This window comes from Triticum urartu, chromosome 3A, assembly GCF_056163025.1.
Source record: "Triticum urartu cultivar PI428250 chromosome 3A, HENAU_Tu73, whole genome shotgun sequence".
NCBI classification, from domain to species: Eukaryota; Viridiplantae; Streptophyta; class Magnoliopsida; order Poales; family Poaceae; genus Triticum; species Triticum urartu.
Genome location: NC_141875.1, coordinates 44,898,656 through 44,919,709, shown reverse-complemented (window position 1 = coordinate 44,919,709; position 21,054 = coordinate 44,898,656). Strand labels below are relative to the sequence as shown.

Sequence of the window (21,054 nt, the reverse complement as noted above, 5' to 3'; positions counted from 1 at the left end):
GAACCTCTTTGGCGTAGCCACTTTATCATCTACCAACTTGCCACTAACGTTGACATTTTGGTGGCTGACGCGCTCAAAACTAACCCACCAGCCATATCGTTCAAAAGACCACTCCTCGCCCAGGAACGGGCAAGTTGGGATGGGCTCCTAACTGCCTTGCAGGGTGTTTCTCTATGCCCTGAGGCCGACACGGTTTCGTGGTCCCTCTCGAGCTCCGAAAAGTTCACGGTCCAGTCGCTTTACAATAAGCTGACCGAGGGACCGACTCTTGACATAGCTAGGGGGCTATGGAAAGCGTCTATTCCCCTGAAGATCAAAGTTTTTCTTTGGCAATTATTCTGTGACCGCCTTCCTTCTTCTAACAACATTGCCATTAGACATGGCCCTTCGGATGGGACTTGCGCGTTATGTGGAGCGCATGAAGATGCGAACCACATTTTCTTCAATTGCCACCTAGCTCGTTTTGCTTGGAGTGCCGTTCGTGAGGCGTTTGCGCAGAACTGGAATCCCCATACGGCTTCGGACCTACGTGGGATCCTTCTCGCTCAGAGGGGTAGCTTCGGGCGCGTGCTGTGGCGATGCGTAGGGGCGTTGTGCTGGTCATTATGGACCACCCGTAATAAGATGACTATCGAACACAAGTTCCCTATTCATCCTGCTGATATTATTTTCAAATGCCACTTGTTTCTCCAGACATGGACACCGTTGGGGAAACGGCGTGATGCAGATCGGATGATGGAGGCCATGGAGCGGATCTGCACGATTCAGTTTGAAGCTTGTCACTAAGATGCTGCTCGTGGCGCTATTTTGGACTGGCTGCTTGTGTTCTTTTGTTGCTGTCTTTCCCTATCAGGCTGAGGCCGGTTGCATGTTTCGTACTATTGGCTTCGGCCACTTACTTTCTGTTGTCGTTCTATGTTGAACTTGTTGGATGCTGCCTGTGGTGGGCTTTATTAATTTAAAGCCGGACGCATCGTGCGTCTTCGTTCTAAAAAAAAGTTCGGCGTCTCCGTGACAGTTGACAATACTAATTTTATTTTGCTGTAATCCAGAGGGTTGGAGGGTCATACTTGCCTAAGACTAGCCACAGTAGGAGTAATTTCAGTAGTAATATCGAGTCCAACTCAGCAAATTTGCTTATGTGGCAATGAGTTAATGAGGAGAGAGGTAGTTGTAGTAACTTAGCTAGTTACTGTAACATCACATGTCCCAATGCAATATGAGCCTATAACCTAATAAATGAATCTTTGCATGTTACCAAACTTAAGTTACTACCCACTATGAAGGTAATAACATAGTCTAATGATATGTGTATGTTACTAGTCTATGTTACTCTTCATTGTGGTTAGTCTAATGGCATGTCAATCCTCGGCTCGCTGGCTGAGGACGAGTACGTCGGCGTACGGTAGTGGGTTGAGGATGAGGGGGATGGGATCTGGAGGAGCCTTCTATTTCAGATGGAGGAGGAGGCGGCTACGCAGCCCTAGGAGTGCGACGTGGGGAAGGAACGAAAAAACAAGAAGAGCAATTATCTCTACTTACTTAAAAAGAATGCAAGGTTTCCATTTCATCTTTTTTCGCACCACCCCTTCGTCCACCCTTCTATGTATATGATAATCAATCATCTTAATTTACTTATCTTCTGAACCAATTCCACTTTAATTTACTTACCAAACTTCTAATCAAAATATAAGGAAATTCATGGCCGGAATTTGATGAACATTTATTTACACAATCGCATTATTATTGATAGGTAAATCACAAGCTAATGTAGTAGAATATTTATATCCCGTTGCAACGCATGAACATTGTTCTAGTTACACAAACAAATCAATGAAAAAACAAAGACCGTAGAGAGGTGGGAAACCATCGTACGTCAGGATGGGCCAAAGAGGTTCGATGAAACGTAAGATGAGAGACGAAACACTCCGTTTCTTTTAGGTGGTAGAGAAAAGAAGAGATTCTTCGATAGGCGGAAGCTAATGTGCACTCGGTGGCAAGAAGAATAGAGGAAAAATGGGATAGAGATAGTCAAATCCAATTCCTAGGAGTTCCCTGCCCTTTTTGCACTATTCACGCAACAAAGCTAATAAAAAATCATACTCCCTCCGGTCCAAACTATAAGTAGTTATAGTTTTCTAAAAAGTCAAAGTTCTTTAACTTTGACCAAGTTTATAGCAAAAAATATCAACATCTATCATATTAAATAAATAAAATATGAAAATACATTTGATGGTGAATCTTATGATATTGATTTGATATTATGAATAATGGTATATTTCTCTATAAATCTTATCAAAGTTAAGAAGTTTGACTTTTTGACATACTAATACACCTTACATTTTGGAACGGAGGAAGTCGCTTACAAAAGGCAACAACAACAACACTGCACTTGTACTTAACACACAGATGCGCGCCACGTCCTCATATTTCATCTGGATCAATTAAAAAAATTACCATAGAGGCCTGCCAGCTCTGACATTTGGCCACCTCTATCCCCCAAGAGCCCGCGTTACCGCGTGTCCTAGAGCTTTCACAGGGCTTCCATGGCAGCAGAAGGCAAGCCCGGGCGTTGGCCAGGGTAAGGGAAGCCATAACTCCTTGATTGCGCATTAGATGAGTTCATGTTCCTAGACAAGGCAGCCATATCTGATTACAAAATATACTTACATGTGAAAAGGCTATGAAATCATGGCCGTGCATTGTTACGGTCAAGAAGTTAGAACAAACGACAAGGAAACCTACGCGGCGCACGTCCAGGGGAGCATGCTTGGAGTTGCTGTTGTTTTCCTCCTCATGGGGCAATGATGCAATGGGAGATCGACTGTCCTCGGACCATTCCTTCAAAGGGGATTGGAGTGGATTTTGGCTTCTAGGGGTTTTAATCCCCCTCACCTTCTTCAAATTCATCTCAACCAAACAAAGCGTAAGGCTCTTATGAGAGATGGATATGCTCCAGGTCATTTCAATTGGATCTAAAAAAGTGCCTGCCAGTTAAGACACCGAATATTTTGCTGGCTCATGCATGTTGCATGATGGCCGTGTGCATCCTTAGATGCAGAGGCCGGAGTTTCAACCTTCTTTTTGACAAAAATGCATGTTGCACGACAGGATAAATACTAGGAGCTTGCTACATAGGAAATCCTCCTACCTTCCTATCCTCTCAGTGGCATCTCAAATTTTAAGAAATTGCTCGACCTTTCAGCATGGATATCATAATCATGGAATGTTGGAATATTTGAAGGGTCAAAACAAATAAATTAATGGACTGATTTTCAAGAATGGAAGCCCCCTAGGAGGCACAGATGACTTATTGCCCCAAATAGGATCTTACTCTCGTTATCCATATAAAAGAGCTAAACACATCAGCCCAAACTTCAATTCCTGGGTACAACACAATATTTGATTCTGGCTCTCTACTTTGTGTGCGCGAGTTATGTTGGCTCCGTCAGTTAGGAACTTAGGATGCATGCGAGGAGACTAAGCAAACGGGCCGCGAGCGGAGGGCTCGGCCGCACGCACGGGAGAAAGAAACGGAATGCCACACAAACAAGACTGATTTCATCCCAAAGATCCCCGTGCGTGCTTCTCTCAACAACCCCTCCAGTCGGTGGGAGTTGTGGCACACAACGCACAAGTGCGAAAACATAAAATAGAACACCTGCACCCAGATCCTCCCTATCTAGCCATCCATTCTACACATCGCAATTCGTGCAAATACAATTTTTTTTCTCTTGCATAAAACATGTTTTAAAGTTTAAATTTTTGCAGCGTGGCAAAGTTTTCTATCTAGAATCTAGGATAAATCTTTCTGATCATCCTAGATTCTAGATAGAATGTTTTGTACGCCGCAAAGGTTTGAACTTCAAGACATGTTCTATGTAAGAGAAACAAAAAAGAGAAAATTTCATATAAAAAGTTAGTTGTGTTGCACATATCTTAAAGCAATATTATACAGTCAAGATAGCAGGCCCGGGTGCAGATGTTCTAAAAATCCACACTCCGCACAAGTGATCGGTGAAGAAGCCATGGCTATCCATCAGCACATACCCCTTCTCCTTCTCCTCGGGGCGGCCGGGGTGTCAGGCCTTGCGCCCCGCCGCGCGTCCCCCCTCATCAAATTAACGTGCGCCGCGGCCACCAAGTACACCTGGAAAACCTTATACCACTATTGCGTGCACATGCTCTCGGCCGATCCAAGGGCCACCTTCGCCGCCGACGCACGGGGGCTCGCGGTCGTCGCGGCCAGCCTCACCGCCGCCAACGTCACGTCGACGGTGCGCGCCCTCAGAGACCTCGTTGGCAGCATCCAGCAGTGCCTGGACATGTACAGGGACATGAACGGATGGGTCGTTGGCGCGGTCGACGACCTCCGCGCGGGCCGCGTCGAGGCGGCGTGGCTGGCGCTCAAGGACGCCTCGTACCAGCCGGGTTACTGCGAGCTGGCGCTGATGGAGGGGAACTCGACCCCCAAGGACCCGGTGTCGGATGGGAACAATGCTAGCGACTGGATGTCTGCCATGGCCGCCGACATCGCGGAGACGCTTCATGATCACCGTGCGGGATCGCCAAGATGAAGAGTAGTTAATGCATAGCTTGTCGATTTTATTTCTTCTGTTTCCACCAAAAAGTATTTATGACTGCATTTTTTTCTACCTGCCGAAAGAAAAAAAACTCAAATGGAATATATATATATATATATTCTTTTATAGATTTTATTAAGAGAAAAGTATACTTTTTGTTCTCAACTCTTGTCGAAGTATAGATTTGGTCCCCAATTATAAAACTAGACAACTTACATCCCCAACTCTTCAAACCGGACAAGTTCCCCCTCTTGTTTTGATCGGTTTTGGTGCTGCCTCACCCCGATTTTGACCGGTCCATGTTGATGTGGCAAAGAAGAACCGTAAATTGACCTTCCAATTCCTCTCGCTCGTACTCCTCTACTCTCACGCGGCGTCTGCGGGGTGCAAGGAGCACATGGATGAGCATGCTGGCGTTGATGGGGGTCTCGACGGACGGCATGAGGTATAATCAAATAGGGCCAGACCTTGAATTTTCAAGTATTGAAGAAGCACCATCAAATTGAAGTCATCATGTATTGTCGCCATCACTTTCCACGATTCCAGATGTTGCGTGCATAACATGGTCTGGATGTGGAATGCCAAGCAAGTCAAGATCCTGTTACAAGCTGGTCGTTGAGTCACGGCCACAGTCAGTTGCCACCAAAGGATCCCAACAGCGAAGGTCGTCATCACACACTGTGACAGAGATTGAGTAAGGTCATAGGATCTCCAAAATCCTGACTCGGCAGACTCCGACAATCCTGCACTGTTTTCATGGTCCGCAGTTCTCATTCGTGTCGACATAACAAAAATAACGTGCACATGGTTTCAAAGATATAACTTTCAACTTAGGAAGGTATTCAATGTGAGCAAGAGCATGCATGCCTTTCTCACTCATATGCCCAAGGATCTTGTGCCACAAAGTCAGTTGAATGCTCTTTCTCAGCAATGTTTCGACACTTCATCGCATGATTAGTCACATAGAGAAAACCTTGCCTACTTATTCGAGCCATGATCAAAAAGTCTTTGGTGATCTTTCACTTTATTTTGCCGAAGTAACTAGGTTACTTGGTATCATCAAACTTGCTCATGACGATAAATTCAATCTTATGTTGAAAACACGCCTCACATCATCAAGTACTAATCTACAACTTGTGTTTGTCTCAATGCATTTTCTAAAAAGGGGTTACGCTAGCCTCTGCATCACATGGCGCACACATCCATACTATTAAACATGGATCAAGTTATAGTCACTGAGTTTCTAGTGCATATATGAGCTCTTGCCAACAGTAGTTGATGAACCACTACTTTCTATCTTCACTTGGCCAATATATCACTTATGTAAGATGTGAAATACTCCTTACGTGAGGTAATGTGAAAGGGTGCATCTGAATGCGTGAGTTTACCCCATCAGATATCATTAGAGACAGATGCAGTAGAACATGCAAACCAACCTGTGGTTGGATTGTTAGGTGAACATTGGTATCTTCAGCCCATCAGGGTTCAAGTCCTGCAGGCTGCAGCTCGCATTTATTTTTATTCTGAATTATTTCAGGATTTTCGGCGATACGCTCTGAGTGAGAGGAGACGTTTCTGTCGACTACAAGACATGCTTATAGGGGTAGGATGTGCGTTTCTAGGATGAGTGTATGCGCGTATATATGAGCATTTGTGTCTGTACTGATGTTAAAAAAAAATACAATAGAACATGACTCGTGTTTGCAATCAGAGTTGCAGGACGACACAGGCCGCCGACCCCCGCCAAGCGCGGCATGTCGCCGCGGTGGATGCTGGACGTCGGCGTCCCAGGCCCCGCGCCCCAAACTGCTCTCGTCGCCGCCCATCTCCCGGTGCCGCATCAATCCTATCGAGTACGAGCAGCTCGCTGCCTCGACTAGCTGGCTCATTGTTCCGGGCCAGCTGCTCTGCTCTGCTCGCTCGTTCGGCGTCCGGTTCAAGGGAGAAGGACCAACTGCCATGCGATTGTGGGAGTCAAGCGGCGGCGGAAGCGGATTTGCAAATCGCGACCTCCCTCCTTGAAGTTGATCGTTCTCGCCGGCTGGTTTGCCCACCGCCCGGTGGTTCCTGACTGTAAGCCCCGTTCTCGTATCACTCCCATCGTTTTGTGTTGACTAACATAGACCGCCTCCCTGATTGCTTTGGCGACTCGTCAGCCTTGAGGCACAAGGAGAGAGCATCATCGAAAATGGCAGGAGTTCCATTGAAATATTTGTTTGGAAATCAGTGGATGCATACGAGCTGTTCGACGAAATGCTCATGCGCGCTTCCTAACCTCTCCTCTGTTTCTGGGTTGAAAAATTCGCTATCCTAATCAAAATCTTGCAACTTCGCAGGAGGCAAGCCAAGCTGGCACTTGCTATGTAATGATTCTGCACCGAACCGAGGTCTTGCCGCAAGTAGATGAGGACAAGTGGACAACCATACTAGTATATTATGGCTGAAATGTTATTGGCTGATTAAGATAGAAGGACCGAAAGACTTCAAGTGCATCAATGACTGTCCTTTTCTGGATAATTTCATGTTAAACGAATCTGATGCAAATATTATAAGAAATTGATTAGGTAGCCATTCTGCATTTGACTTTGGGGGATTGGTAGGTTCTCTTCTTCCAGCTGCTGGGTTGACGAATTGACTGTGTAGGCAGGAGTGGCTTAGCGTGTGACTCTATGAGCAACCATCCAACAAGAGGTAGTTTGATCTCACCTAAGCAAGAGATTCCTCTTCTACCACCTCCCAGCAGGAGCAGGCTCACCGCTGCTCGTCTACACCGAGGCATGGTGACCAATTCCTTTCTTGTCAGCCGGTTTTTCTTTCTCGCGAGCCTGAATTGCATATGCTACATTTTGGGCTTCTGGCTTGCGGAGAATGACCACCACTGGACCACCGCCTTTGTCTCTACTACTTCTCGCATCTGCCGTTAAAATCGAAAGGTATGGCGTTATTCCTTTAAAATTGAGTATCATATCTTGGTTCCATGCTCTTTAGTTTTGCTTATGAATTGTTTGATGAAATGCCCAAATAATCATCTGTCCACTTTTTACAATATATATGCTCCTAGTTAAAGTCTATGGCATGTGGTTCCTGTAGCTGGTTGTCGTAAGAAGAAAGTGCTTCGAACTTGCATGTCTGGAATCTGACTAGGATCAAGAAAAGGGGCATCATTTTTCATATATTTTACTAGCAAGTGGATGTATGGAAAAAGATAATTACTGAAAGGGCCTTCACCTTGTAATTCTGCAACAACACTTGTCCATTTTTTATTTCATCATTAGTGGGAATTTACAATGAGGAAGGTGGGAAGAAAAATGCGAACAAGGACGTGTTTGATGACAAGAAAGGTGTGCTTGATTGTGTGGCTGTGACAGGGACGGACAGGTCCTATGGCTTGACAAGAAAACAGTCAGCTGGTCTTCCTCCTTCCATGTAATGAAGTAACCATGAGGTGTGAGCAAGCATCCAACAGGCTAGTTTGTGTGGCCAAGCTAAATCTCACCTAGGCAGGAGATTTTCCTTCTGGAGCACAGGAGTATGGCGAAAGCCGCTCGTCTATACAGTGGTATGGCTGCTTCTTCTATCCCCCGTGCTTGAATTGCACATATGGCCTCTTATAGTTATATGATCCTGGCATTGGGTAACCATTCATCAGTTATTGATGCAGATGTCTCAGCATTCACTGATCATGGCTTCAACCACTAAATCCTAGACAGTGCTGCCGCCACGTCCTTGACTCCTTCTTTCATTATCAAAGAGTAGAAAGGTACATCCTTTAGTTACGTGTCATTCTCTGTCACTGCAGGCTCATGTGTTGCTGCTCTAAGATCCTGACTTTTTCAAATTTGATATCTTATTTACTAGTGGTCTGGAAACATAAGTTTCACTTTGTAGATTACACAGGATTTGTTTGGAATGTGACCAGGGTATTTTATTCATAAAAAAAGTAAAGAGTATCCCACAGTTTTTCCTGTAGGAATTTAAGTCTCGAAGGTTCTTGAGCTTGTTGTAATGAAATAAAAATAAATTATCACTCACTTATGCAGAGAAGAGCATTGTGTGGACAATTTGCACAGCACAAGGCCCACAAAACATCAAGGCAGGCGCACTTGCATCGAAGTCAGAGTCCATTAGTTTGCCCACTATGGGCACAATTTTGGATGCTCTCACTTCGAAATTTTTGACGAAGTTGGGTCAGCTTATCGAAGATGAGGTTGTGATGACACTAAGCGTGAAAAAGGATATCAAGAGGCTGAAGAAAAATCTGGAATAGTTCAGCGCTGTTCGTGAGGACATGGAAGCTCTGGCCATGAAAGATAGACGGATAAAGGCATGGTGGAAGAGCATGACTGATGTTATGTTTGATGTTGATGTCATCATAGATCTTGTTATGGTTCATTCACAGAAGCTTCTGCTACCACCTAGATCGGTATGTTGCAATCAGTCTATGGTTTCTTGTTTTGGAAAGCTTTCATTTGATCATAAGGTGGCTAGAAGAATTAAGGACATAAATGAAAAGCTTGATGAGATTAAAACGAACACACAGATGTTCAGATTGGATAGAACCATTCGTCAACAATTCCAGGTAACAACCGTGGATAGAAATCAGACATCCCCTATTGATGAACTAGAGGTTGTTGGAAGAGAGATCAAACAATCTGTTGGTAACATAGTACAAATGATTGTCAGTGGCTGCCATGAGAATAGTAGAAGTGTTCTGGGGATTCAAGGAATGGGAGGCATTGGTAAGACAACGTTAGCCCAGAAGATATATAATGAGCAGATGATAAGAGAGAAATTCCAAGTTCATATATGGTTGTGCGTTTCGCAGAGCTACACAGAGACCGGGTTGATAAAGCAGGCAATACGAATGGCTGGAGAAAAGTGTGATCAACTAGAGACCAAGACTGAGCTTCTTCCACTTTTAGTGGACACTATCAAAGGAAAGAGTGTTTTTCTTGTCCTGGATGATGTGTGGAAATCTGATGTCTGGATTGATCTTCTTCTATCGCCTTTCATGAGAGCCTTTAATTTCCATGTCCTTGTCACCACAAGAGACCTGGATGTTTTGTCAGAAATGCATGCAATATATACCCACCAAGTAAACAAAATGAATTACAATGATGGCTTAGAACTGCTTATGAAGAAGTCCTTTCAGTCGTCCGAGCAAATAAGTGAATTCAAGAATATGGGGTATGAAATTGTAAAGAAATGTGATGGCCTTCCTCTTGCCATAAAGGTCGTTGCAGGTGTCCTATCTACCAAAAAACAGTTGCCGAATGGAAGAGCATCCGAGATAGCAAATGGTCCATTCATGGACTCCCGAAAGAACTTGGAGGCCCACTGTATTTAAGTTACAACAATTTACCCCCTCGACTCAAGCAGTGCTTTCTCTGGTGTGCTTTATTGCCTCCTAATTTTGAAATCCACCGTGATGCTGTAGCTTACTGGTGGGTTGCCGAAGGTTTTGTGAGGAAAGAGCATGAGTTCTCAGTACATGAAATTGCTGAAGAGTATTATCTTGAGCTAGTTCGGAGGAATCTTATTCAACCAATACCAAAGTATGTAGACAAGGCTGTGTCAACAATGCATGATCTATTGAGGTCACTTGGACAATATCTGACAAAGGATCACTCCCTATTCATGAATGCGGAAAATAACAATGCCATGTCGAATCTGCGCCGCATAGGCATCAGCCATGCTGTAGAAAAAATACCCGCTCTAGAAGAGCATAAGTGTTTGAGGAGCCTCCTACTGTTTAATAACAAGAACTTCAAGTCGATTCACAAGGAAATTTTCAGAAAGCTCGAGCATATCCGTATTTTAGTTCTCAGCGGAACAAGCATCCAAAATATACCAGAGTCACTGGGGAACTTGGTGCTATTGAGGTTGCTAGATCTGAGCTATACTGAAATTAACATGCTTCCAGAGTCCACAGGAAGCCTCATCAGCCTTGAATACCTCTCTTTGCTTGGTTGCCATCATCTGGATAGCCTGCCAGCTGGTCTCATGAGACTGTCCAACATAAGTTTTTTGCAATTAGAACAGACTGCAGTTGATCATGTTCCAAAAGGGATTGCAAAGTTTCAGCAGCTCTACAACCTAAGAGGAGTTTTTGAGAGTGGTACTGGATTCAGATTAGATGAATTGAGACGCCTCCCCAATATCCAACGTCTTTGGGTTGAGAAGCTAGAGACAGCGGCACCAGGGGCAGAACTTGTACTGAAGAACAGTCATAATCTTAGAGAACTGGGACTGCGCTGCACAGTGGCCAGTACGCAAGAGAGAACTCGTTACCAGACTGATGAGGTTGAGAGAATTCAGCAAGTCTATGATATGCTTATTCCATCACCAAGCCTTGTATATATTTTTCTGGAAGGGTTCCTGGGTATAAGATTCCCGGAATGGCTACTCTCAGAACCGGAGCTTAATATGCCAAGTTTGTGTCATATGCACCTCAATGAGTGCGTATCATGTTCAGAGCTTCCACCAGCAGGTCAGATGCCAGAATTGCTAGTTCTTCAGATTAAAGGTGCAGATGAAATTGTAACTATTGACACAGAACTCCTGGGGAAAGGTGTCAGAAGTGCAGCGGCTTTCTTCCCAAAACTTGAACTGCTTCACATCATTAGCATGTGTAGTTTGGAAAAATGGTCACTGAACATAAGAAATAAGCTTGATGACATGGAAGACAACTCTCAGCAGTTCACTCTGATGCCCTGCCTTAAGCGTCTGCTGCTTCTTGATTGCCCCAAACTGAGAGCTCTGCCTCAAGACATGTCCATGATTGTTAATTTGAAGAGAATCCACATTGAAGGTGCTCACAAGCTTCAAGAAGTTGTCAATCTTCCTGCCGTTCTGTGGCTCAAGGTGAAGAACAACGCATGTTTGAGGAGGATTTCTAACCTCTGTAAGTTGCAGCACCTGTTTGTACAGGACTGCCCAATGCTGGATCAGGCAGAGAACCTGTGCTCACTGAATAGGGTGTACATGATTGACTGCCCACACGTCCAAGAGTTCAGGAATTGTCTCGCGGAAGAAGAGCAAGGCATCCTAGTCCATGTTGCAGCAGATGGACGTAATATCTTCCCGGATGAATCTCTCTATAATTAGATAGGTGAGTGGAATAGCGGGCTAAGAAAAACTTGCTCTAGTTCTACTACTTTATTATTCTAATTTTTTGGTTCTGAAACTGTGGACACTCACTTGAAATTATTTTAATTATTTTCCTTCTTACAGGCTTACAAGATCGGTTCGTATTGAAGACATGATGGTTAGTTGTGAATACTCAAAATTTTGTGAAGCCTTGAAGTGCAAGGAGCTCTTTGATGACAGGCAATGGGAGTGTCGAATGCTGGAGTGCAGTGTTGTTGCCTTTTCTCTGTTTTACATGGCCGCTCAAAATATCAGATTGGTTACGGATATGGCCTTTTGCAGGGAGCTGCTGCTCGGGGATTCCTCAGAATCCTTCATCATATCTTCGAGCCTTGAAGTGCTATGGAGCTCTTCGATTGGAGGCGGACGATGGGAGGTCCCTGTTTGTTGAGTTCTGGAGTGAAATGCTGTTGCTTTTTCTCTGTAACATTTGTTCTTTTAGTGTGTTCTTGTGGAGTTCAGGTGAGTATTTCACCTGGGCTGCCTACAAAAACGGCGTCAGAAGCTCATTAGTTTTTGGATTGATTGAATAATGATAATGGCGTACCTATGGTTGATTTTCAAATGGCTTTTGTACTATCACTTTGAGGAACGTGACTATCTGGTATCAGGGAAAGTTAAACAGATGCCTGCTTAGCTTAACTGCTTAAGCATGGAGCTGCACCTTTGTTATGCTTGTCAATATGTGCATGGAATTAGGCAGGCACTCATCTGGAATATGTTTGGAGTTGTGTTTCTTATCTTGGGAGTGAAAAATTAAGGCGATCCAAACTGCTAGTAATAATAGTATTTTTGGCTTTGTAGCTACTTAGACCTCTTTGATTCAAAAGATCGTATAGGAATTCTAAGAAGAAGAAAATAAATCATTTTGGTTGTTTGATCTGTTGGAATGAACCTTGGAAAAAAAAGGTCTCCAGATTTATTGGCACTACTCCCTCCATCCACGAATAAGTGTACTTTTAGCTTTTGTCTAAGTCAAAGTTTTAAAACTTTGACCAACTTTATAGGAAAAAGTAGCAACATTTATGGCACTAAATTACTATCACTAGGTTCGTTTTGAATTGTGCTTTCATAATATATCAATTTGATGTCATATATGTTACTATTCTTTTGTATATAGTTGGTCAAAATTTTAAAACTTTGACTTAAGACAAAAGCTAGAAGTACATTTATTCGCGGACGGAAAGAGTACATTTCAAAAGTATTATTTTTCAAGAGATTCAAAGTTTTCCTATGAAATATAGTCTTAGAAAACTTACGAAAATTTCCTACATGACACAGTCGTACAAATTAAACAACTAACATAAAAAATCCAAAAATGGTCCAATCCTTCAAATATTTCTATAAAAATCCTTTGTATAAAAAATACCTATTTGTACTGTTGGAACAACGAAACCCTCATTAAAAAAACGTTTATGAAGAGAATCTCTAACTTATCCCTTAAGAACCTTTGAGGAGTTAAGCGCACCTAGCCGACCTCTCAAACCGTTAAAAGGAGTAAATATTATAAGAGTCGGCCGTAAAAAGCAACCCAACTCTCTCAAATATACTTAAGGTGGCCTCCCAGAGTAAAAAAATAAAATTGTCGGGCCTCCCTGCCCACTTAACCGACCACCACTTCTCGCGGCCGCCCATTCTCGCCACCATTGCCCCCGATTCCTTTTGGAATGTAACATCAAGACCCTTCCACAACCCTTCTGCCACCCTGCCGGCCACCACCGCTAGCGCAATGCCGCCGCCCGCACGAAGGAATAGGTTGGGGAGCAAAAACTTGCTTCGGGTCGCCACATCGTCAATCAAGGCCGGAAGCAAGGGCGGTGGCAAGGCCACAACGGCCCCGGTGGCGACAAGGCGCAATCACCTTGATCCGGTCGATGGCAAGCGGGCGATGAAGCCGACGGTGGTCATGAAGGTGCTCGCCAGGGCGGAGGCAAAGAAGATGGCGAGTCCGACACCTCGTCCTTGTCCGGCTGCTCGTACCCCGTCTCTAGCCACCCTCCCCCCTCCCCCCCCCCCCCCCCCCCCTTATCTAGTGCGTTCGGCCCGTGCCGTCGCTCGGGTTTGTGGCCGCCAAGTGGTCGATGAAATGTCGAAGAGGTAAAATATTTGTGCTTTTTCTTTTCAGCCGATGCATTGGTAACTAAAGCGTCATTCCACGGTAACTAACGTAGCTGCGCCAGAACGTGTGTGCATATTTGCTTCGTGCCACACGCATGGGGTAGGGATGAGTAGTACTTCTTCCGTTCCAAAATAGATGACTCAACTTTGTACTAATAATACAAAGTTGGGTCATCTATTTTGAAACGGAGGGAGTACTTATTGGACGTGTGGCACGAAGTAGATGCGCCCACACATGTAGGCAGTTCTAATGTTCATTTATACATGACCTGTATGGGCTGCCTCCTGATTATGCCACACAGAATGTGTGGGCGAATCTCTAATATGTCACACGTGTCCGAATAATAAGAAGATTTTGACTCACTCACTAACGAATGATATGCCAATATAGCCATCCGCGAGAACTTTGTATAGCGGTAGCGTTTTCTTGCCACAGCAGAAGTTTTTACTGTTTCTCCAAGAAAGTATATTGCGGTGGCAGGGTTATTAGTCAAGCTTAGTTAATCAACACAATTTTTTTTTTTGGCAGGGTTGAGCCTCGCCGTGGTGGGTTCTCGGCGTCGGCATCCCCGGTCCCCGGCTGGCCGGCTCCAAACTGCTCTCGCCGCCTCCCATCTGCTCGTGCCGCATCACCCCGATCTAGTACGAGCAGCTCGCTGCCTCGGACTTGCCGGCTCATTGTTCCGGGCCAGCTGCTCTGCTCTGCTCGTTCGTTCATTGCTCGGTTCATGGGAGGACCAACCGCCATGTGATTGTTGGTCGGTGTCGCCGGCTGGCTTGCCCACCGCCCGGTGGTTGCTGCTCTACTGCTCTAGCATTCATTCCACTGAATACAAATGTTTGGGACAACAGATGAGCGGATGCACACGAGCTGTTCGACGAAATGCTCGCTAGCGCTTCCTAATCTCACCAGCTGCTCCTCTGTTTCTTGGTTTAAACGAAATTCGCTGCATTTTCCAAGCCTTGACCGGTCTCGCCGGCTTGCTTGCCCTTGCCCACCGCCCCGGTGGTTGCTGAGCCTGACTGTATAAGCCCCTTCTAGCATATTACTTCCATCGTTTTCTTATGACTAACTTTGATGCCTCCCTGATTGCTTCGGTGACTCGTGAGACGCAGGGAGAGCAGGAACGGAAACAGTTGGATGCTAGCATTCCGTTGAATATTTGCTTGAGACAACAACTCAGTCACATGATGCATGCGAGCTGTTCGACGAAATGCTCAGGTGCGCTTCCTAATCTCACTCGCCGCTACGTGTTTTCTGCGTTAAAAAATCGCTACCCTAATCAAAATCTTGCAACCTTGTACTAGGAGACAAGCCAAGTTGGCACTTGCTATATAATGATTCTACACCTAACCCAGGCCTTGTCAGTGCAAGTAGATGAGGACAACCATACTATATTATGGATCAATAAACTAAACAGACTGAAGGACTTCAAGTGCATCAATGATTGTCCTTTCCTGGCTAATTTCATACTAATGGAATCCGATGCAGATACTGTAAGAAATTGATCAGGTGACCGATTCTGCATTTGACGTTCTGATGAGCAACCATCCAACAAGAGCTGTTTGATCTCACCTAAGCAACAGATCCCCCTTCTACCACTTCCCAACTGGAGCAGGGCCGCCGCTGCTTGTCTACACCATGGCCGGTTCTTCTTTCTTACCCTGAATTTCATATACTACATCGTCCTGGGCTCCTGGCTTGCAAGAATCCTTTCGCTGTTCATCTCAGCAAGAGACCACCACTGCGCAGCTGCCTTTTCCTCGGCTCCTTCTCACATCTGTCATTACAATCTTATTAAGGTACAATCTTAAGTTTACCTTCATTCTCTGTCACTTTCTTTAGTTTTGCTTATGAGTTGTATCTGGGTTCCACGCTTTCTTTAGTTTTGCTTATGAATTGTTTGATGAATACCCAAATAAACATGTGTGCGTATTTCGCAAATATATTTGCTCCTAGTTGAAGTCTCTGGCGTATGGTTCCTGTAGCTGGTTGTCATAAGGAGAAAGAGCTTCGAACTTGCAGATCTGGAATCTCAGTAAAATCAAGGAAAGGATAGATACTGAAAGGGTCTTCACCTTGCAAGTTGGAAGGTGGAAAGGAAAATGCAAAGAAACACATGTTTGATTGTGTGGCTATGACAGGGACGGATCGGTCCTAAGACAAGCTTGACAAGAGACAGACCGGCTAGTCTTCCCACCTTCCATGTAAACGAAGCAGCCATGAGGTGGGAGCAAGCATCCAAGAAGCTAGTCTGTGCAACCAAGCAAGATCTCAGCTAGGCTGGAGTCAAAGCCGCTCATGTATACTGTGGTACGATTGCTTCTTTTATCCCCCGTGCCTGAAATCCTGAATTGCACATATGGCCTCTTATATGGTCCTGGCTTGGGGCAACCATCCATCTTTTATTTATCCAGATGTCTCCACAAATGATCATGGCTTCAACCATAAAATCATAGGAAGTGCCGCCATCACGTGCTCAGCTCCTTTTTTCATCTGTCAATGGAGGAGAAAGGTACAATCTTAAGTTTACCTTCATTCTCTGTCACTGCAAACTCCTGTGTCGCTGCTTTCAAGATCCTGATTTTTCGAAGTTTGAAATCTTATTCGTTCTTGATTTATAAAAATCTGCCACATGGGTTTCACTTTGTCGATTACTATAAAGGATTTTTTTTAATGTGATGAGGCTATTTTATTCTACAAAAAGAACTAGTGTGCCCCATTGTTTTTCTTGTACGAATTTGTCTTCGGGGGTGGAGGGGGGGGGGGGGGTGTTTCTTGAGCTTGGTGTGATGACATAAATTATGACTGACTTATGCAGAGAAGAGCATTGTTTGGACAATGATCCTGTGATGAACGGAGGAGGGTAGAACTCACACAGCATAAGGCCTGCGAAACATCAAAGGAGGCACACTTGCATCAAAGTCAGAATCCACTGGTTTGGGCACCATGGGCACAGTTTTGGATGCTCTTACTTCGAAATTTTTGACAAGGCTGAGTCAGCTTATTGAAGATGAGATTGTGATGACACTAAGCGTGAAAAAGGACATCAAAAGGCTGAAGAAAAATCTGGAACACTTCCGCGCAGTTCGTGAGGATGCGGAAGCTCTGGCCATGGAAGATAGACAGATAGAGGCATGGTGGAAGAACATGAGTGATGTTATGTTTGATGTTGATGTCATCATAGATCTTGTTATGGTTCAATCACAGAAATTTTTGCTACCAGCTAGATCCCTCTGTTTCAATCAGCCTATGGTCTCTTGTTTTGAAAAGCTTTTATTTGATCACAAGGTGGCTAGAAGAATTAAGGACATAAATGAAAAGCTTGATGAGATTAAAATGAACACAGAGATGTTCAGCTTGGATAGATCCATTCGTCAACAGTTCCAGGTAACAACTGTGGACAGAAATCAGACATCTCCTATAGATGAACTAGAGGTTGTTGGAAGAGAAATCAAACAATCAGTTGATGACATAGTACAAATGATTGTCAGTGGCTGCCATGAGAATAGTACAAGTGTTCTGGGGATTCAAGGAATGGGAGGCATTGGTAAGACAACGTTAGCTCAGAAGATATATAATGATCAGATGATAAGAGAGAAATTCCAAGTTCATATATGGCTGTGCATTTCACAGAGCTACACAGAGACCGGGTTGATAAAGCAGGCAATACGAATGGCTGGAGAAAAGTGTGATCAATTAGAGACCAAGACTGAGCTTCTACCACTTTTAATGGACACTATCAAAGGAAAGAGTGTTTTTCTTGTGCTGGATGATGTGTGGAAATCTGATGTCTGGATTGATCTTCTTCTATCGCCTTTTATGAGAGCCTTGAACTTCCATATCCTTGTCACCACAAGAGACCTGCATGTTTTGTCAGAAATGCATGCAACATATATCCACCGAGTAAACAAAATGAATTACGGTGATGGCTTAGAACTTCTTATGAAGAAGTCCTTTCAATCATCCGAGCAAATATGTGAATTCAAGAATATTGGGTATGACATTGTAAAGAAATGTGATGGTCTCCCTCTGGCCATCAAGGTTGTTGCAGGTGTTCTATCTACCAAAAGAACAGTTGCTGAATGGAAGAGCATCCGAGAGAGTAAATGGTCCATTCATGGACTCCCCAAAGAACTTGGAGGTCCCCTGTATTTAAGTTACAGCAACTTACCCCCTCAACTCAAGCAGTGTTTTCTCTGGTGTGCTTTGTTGCCTCCTAATTTTGCTATAGGCCGTGATGATGTTGCTTACTGGTGGGTTGCCGAAGGTTTTGTGAGGAAAGAGCATGACTACTCAATACATGAAATTGCTGAAGAGTATTACCTTGAACTAATTAGGAGGAATCTTCTGCAACCAATACCTATGTTTGTAGATAAAGGTGAGTCAACGATGCATGATTTATTGAGGTCACTTGGGCAATATCTGACAAAGGATCACTCCCTGTTCATGAATGCGGAAAGTAACAATTCCATGTCGAATCTGCGCCGCTTAGGTATCAGCCATGCTATAGAAGAAATCCCCCCTCTAGAAGAGCACAAGTGCTTGAGAAGCCTCCTACTTTTTAATAACAAGAACTTCAAGTCAATTCGCAAGGATATTTTCAGAAAGCTTGAGCATATCCGTGTCTTGGTTCTCAGAGGGACAAGCATCAAGGACATACCAGACTCAGTGGGAAACTTGGTGTTGTTGAGGTTGCTAGATCTGAGCTATACGGAGATTAACAAACTTCCGGAGTCCACGGGAAGGCTCATCAGCCTTGAATACCTTTCTTTGCTTGGTTGTCGTCAATTGGATAGCCTGCCAGCTGGTCTCATGAGGCTGTCCAACATAAGTTTTTTGCAGTTAGACTGGACTGCAATTGATCATGTTCCAAAAGGAATTGCAAAGTTTCAGCAGCTCTATAGCCTAAAAGGAGTTTTCGAGAGTGGGACTGGATTCAGATTGGACGAATTGCGACGCCTCCCCAATATCCAACGTCTGTGGGTCCAGCAGCTAGAGAAAGCAGCACCAGTGGGTGAACTTGTACTGAAGAACAGTCATAATCTTAGGGAACTGAGACTGGGTTGCACAATGGGCAGTACCGGAGAGAGAACCCGTTACCAGACTGGTGTGGTTGAGAGAATTCAGCAAGTCTTTGATATGCTTATTCCTTCACCAAGCCTAGTATATATTTATATTGATGGGTTCCCGGGCATAAGGTTCCCAGAATGGCTATGTTCGGAACCAGAGCTTAATATGCCAAGTTTGTGTCACATGCACCTGAATGAGTGTATATCATGTTCAGTGCTTCCACCAGCAGGTCAGATGCCAGAATTGCTAGTTCTTCACATTAAAGGTGCAGATGAAGTTGTAACTATTGGCACAGAACTCCTGGGGAAAGGTGTCAGAAGTGCAGCGGCTTTCTTCCCAAAACTTGAACTGCTTCGCCTCGTTAGCATGGGTAATTTGGAAAAATGGTCACTGAACATAAGAAATATGTGCGGTGACATGGAGGACAACTCTCAACAGCTCTCTTTGATGCCTTGCCTTAAGCGTCTGCTGCTTTTTGATTGCCCCAAACTGAGAGCTCTGCCTCAAGACATGTACATGATTGTTAATTTGAAGAGAATCCACATTGAAGGTGCTCACAAGCTTCAAGAAGTTGTCGACCTTCCTGCAGTTGTGTGGCTCAAGGTGAAGAACAACACATGTTTAAGGAGGATTTCCAACCTTTGTAAGCTGCAGGACCTGTTTGCACAGGACTGCCCAATGCTGGATCACACAGAGAACCTGTGCTCGCTGAAACATGTGTACATGATTGACTGCCTGCATGCCCAAGTGTTTAGGAATTGTCTAGCGGAAGAAGAACAAGGCATCCTAGTCCATGTTGCGACAGATGGGCATAATATCTTCCCGGATGAATCCCTCTATAACTAGACAGGTCAGTGAAATTAATAGGTAAGAGAAACTTGCTCTGTTTCTACTGCTTTATTAATCTGAAATCGAAACTGCTTCACACACGATAATTATGGACCGATCCTTGCACGACAAATCAATCCAGCGGCTGTCAACTCTTTAGTCCTATGCATGTACGGCTTGATCTTAAACGCCGTGCATAAATCGGCTAGCATGTGTCCTGCGCATAGCAGCATTGTTCTGAAATTCATTTCATTAATACAAACCAAAGAGACCTTCAACATATTACTCTTGTTACAGCCTTACGGTACAAGAGCGGGGCGTAATGAAGACATGATGGGTATCTGAAAATACTAAAAGATTTTGTGAAGCCTTGAAGCGCAATGGAGCTCTTTGATCGGAGCAGGGCAATGGAAGGTATCTGTTTGTCAAATGGTAGATTGTAATGTTGTTGTTTTTTCTACCATTTTGGTTTTGGTGTGGTGAATATTTCACTTGGACTACCTACAGAGGATAAATAAGGTTGACAGCAAAAATGGCATGACAAACCTGAAGCTGATTATAGCCAACTGTCATTGCTGCATTTTTATTACTATAGCAAGTTGTGCTCTGAAGGACTATTTCATCGTTTTTTTATATTCTTTTGGTTCATTGATTTCTGGATTGATTGAGTAATAATAATGGTGTACCTATGGTTGGATAGATGTCTGCTTAACATGTTGCTTAAGCATGGAACGGCACCTTTTTAATGCTGATATGCCGAATCCGGACCAGGGTCGAGCGAGCCCACCGCCATCTTTTTTTTTGAAATATATCCAGATCTATTATCAAAGTTCATCAAAAGTAAATTACATCGAAATTTCAAGAGTACCGAACGGCCACCACCGCCACCAAAATGATGTGTCGTTGTCGCCGCCCCCCTATCGGAGCCGGCTTGACCTTGCCGATGATAGCGGGCAAGTCTTTGTGCACGTGCCCTTAAGGACCAACGCAGTAGAGCTGCAGTCGTTGTCTAGGACCTCGTTTCGGGGGACCTCCGGACGTGGTCGACATAGGCAACATTGCTGACAAGCGCTACAAGTCTAGACCGAACACGGAAGGACAGTTGTTTGGCTTGGTGGCTAGGCACAGGTCTTCGTATGCTTCTCTTCTCGTGCAGTGACCGAGATGGAACGGTGTGCCATCTACAGTATCGACACGATGAGTCTTGGCGGAAGGTGCAGGAGGCTAGCATTGTCCGGCGTCGTGGTGGTATCGATGATAGAAGGGTCCGCCAAGATCAGTACATTGTTTGTTCCTGAAGAA

The 21,054-nt window shown here is 44.4% G+C and overlaps 3 protein-coding genes across 6 annotated transcripts; all 3 read left to right on the top strand.

The window, feature by feature from the left end:
• Window positions 1–4,028: 4,028 nt before the first annotated feature.
• LOC147978364 (uncharacterized) lies at window positions 4,029–4,609 on the top strand. The gene has a single exon (XM_087546241.1). The coding sequence runs from the start codon at window positions 4,029–4,031 to the stop codon at window positions 4,575–4,577; it is 549 nt and encodes a 182-aa protein (XP_087402367.1). The 3' UTR covers window positions 4,578–4,609.
• Window positions 4,610–6,255: 1,646 nt separating this feature from the next.
• LOC125542655 (putative disease resistance protein RGA3) lies at window positions 6,256–12,374 on the top strand. Its single transcript, XM_048705776.2, is given in 6 exon segments — window positions 6,256–6,656; window positions 6,920–8,142; window positions 8,245–8,343; window positions 8,624–9,841; window positions 9,844–11,694; window positions 11,817–12,374. Coding segments are annotated over 2 exon segments (2,967 nt in total). The 5' UTR covers window positions 6,256–6,656; window positions 6,920–8,142; window positions 8,245–8,343; window positions 8,624–8,721; the 3' UTR covers window positions 11,691–11,694; window positions 11,817–12,374.
• A 1,934-nt stretch (window positions 12,375–14,308) lies between these two features.
• On the top strand, window positions 14,309–20,400 carry LOC125551593 (putative disease resistance protein RGA3). Of its 4 annotated transcripts, none has more exons than XM_087546240.1 (6): window positions 14,309–15,072; window positions 15,159–15,653; window positions 15,996–16,164; window positions 16,269–16,366; window positions 16,673–19,791; window positions 20,050–20,400. In XM_087546240.1, the coding sequence occupies exon 5, from the start codon at window positions 16,801–16,803 to the stop codon at window positions 19,768–19,770; it is 2,970 nt and encodes a 989-aa protein (XP_087402366.1). In that variant the 5' UTR covers window positions 14,309–15,072; window positions 15,159–15,653; window positions 15,996–16,164; window positions 16,269–16,366; window positions 16,673–16,800; the 3' UTR covers window positions 19,771–19,791; window positions 20,050–20,400. The 4 variants fall into 4 exon arrangements, with proteins under 4 accessions (XP_087402366.1, XP_048570804.2, XP_048570803.2 ...); XM_048714847.2 differs by having other exon boundaries at window positions 15,840–16,164; XM_048714846.2 differs by having other exon boundaries at window positions 15,811–16,164; window positions 16,673–19,774.
• The last annotated feature ends 654 nt before the right edge of the window (window positions 20,401–21,054 follow it).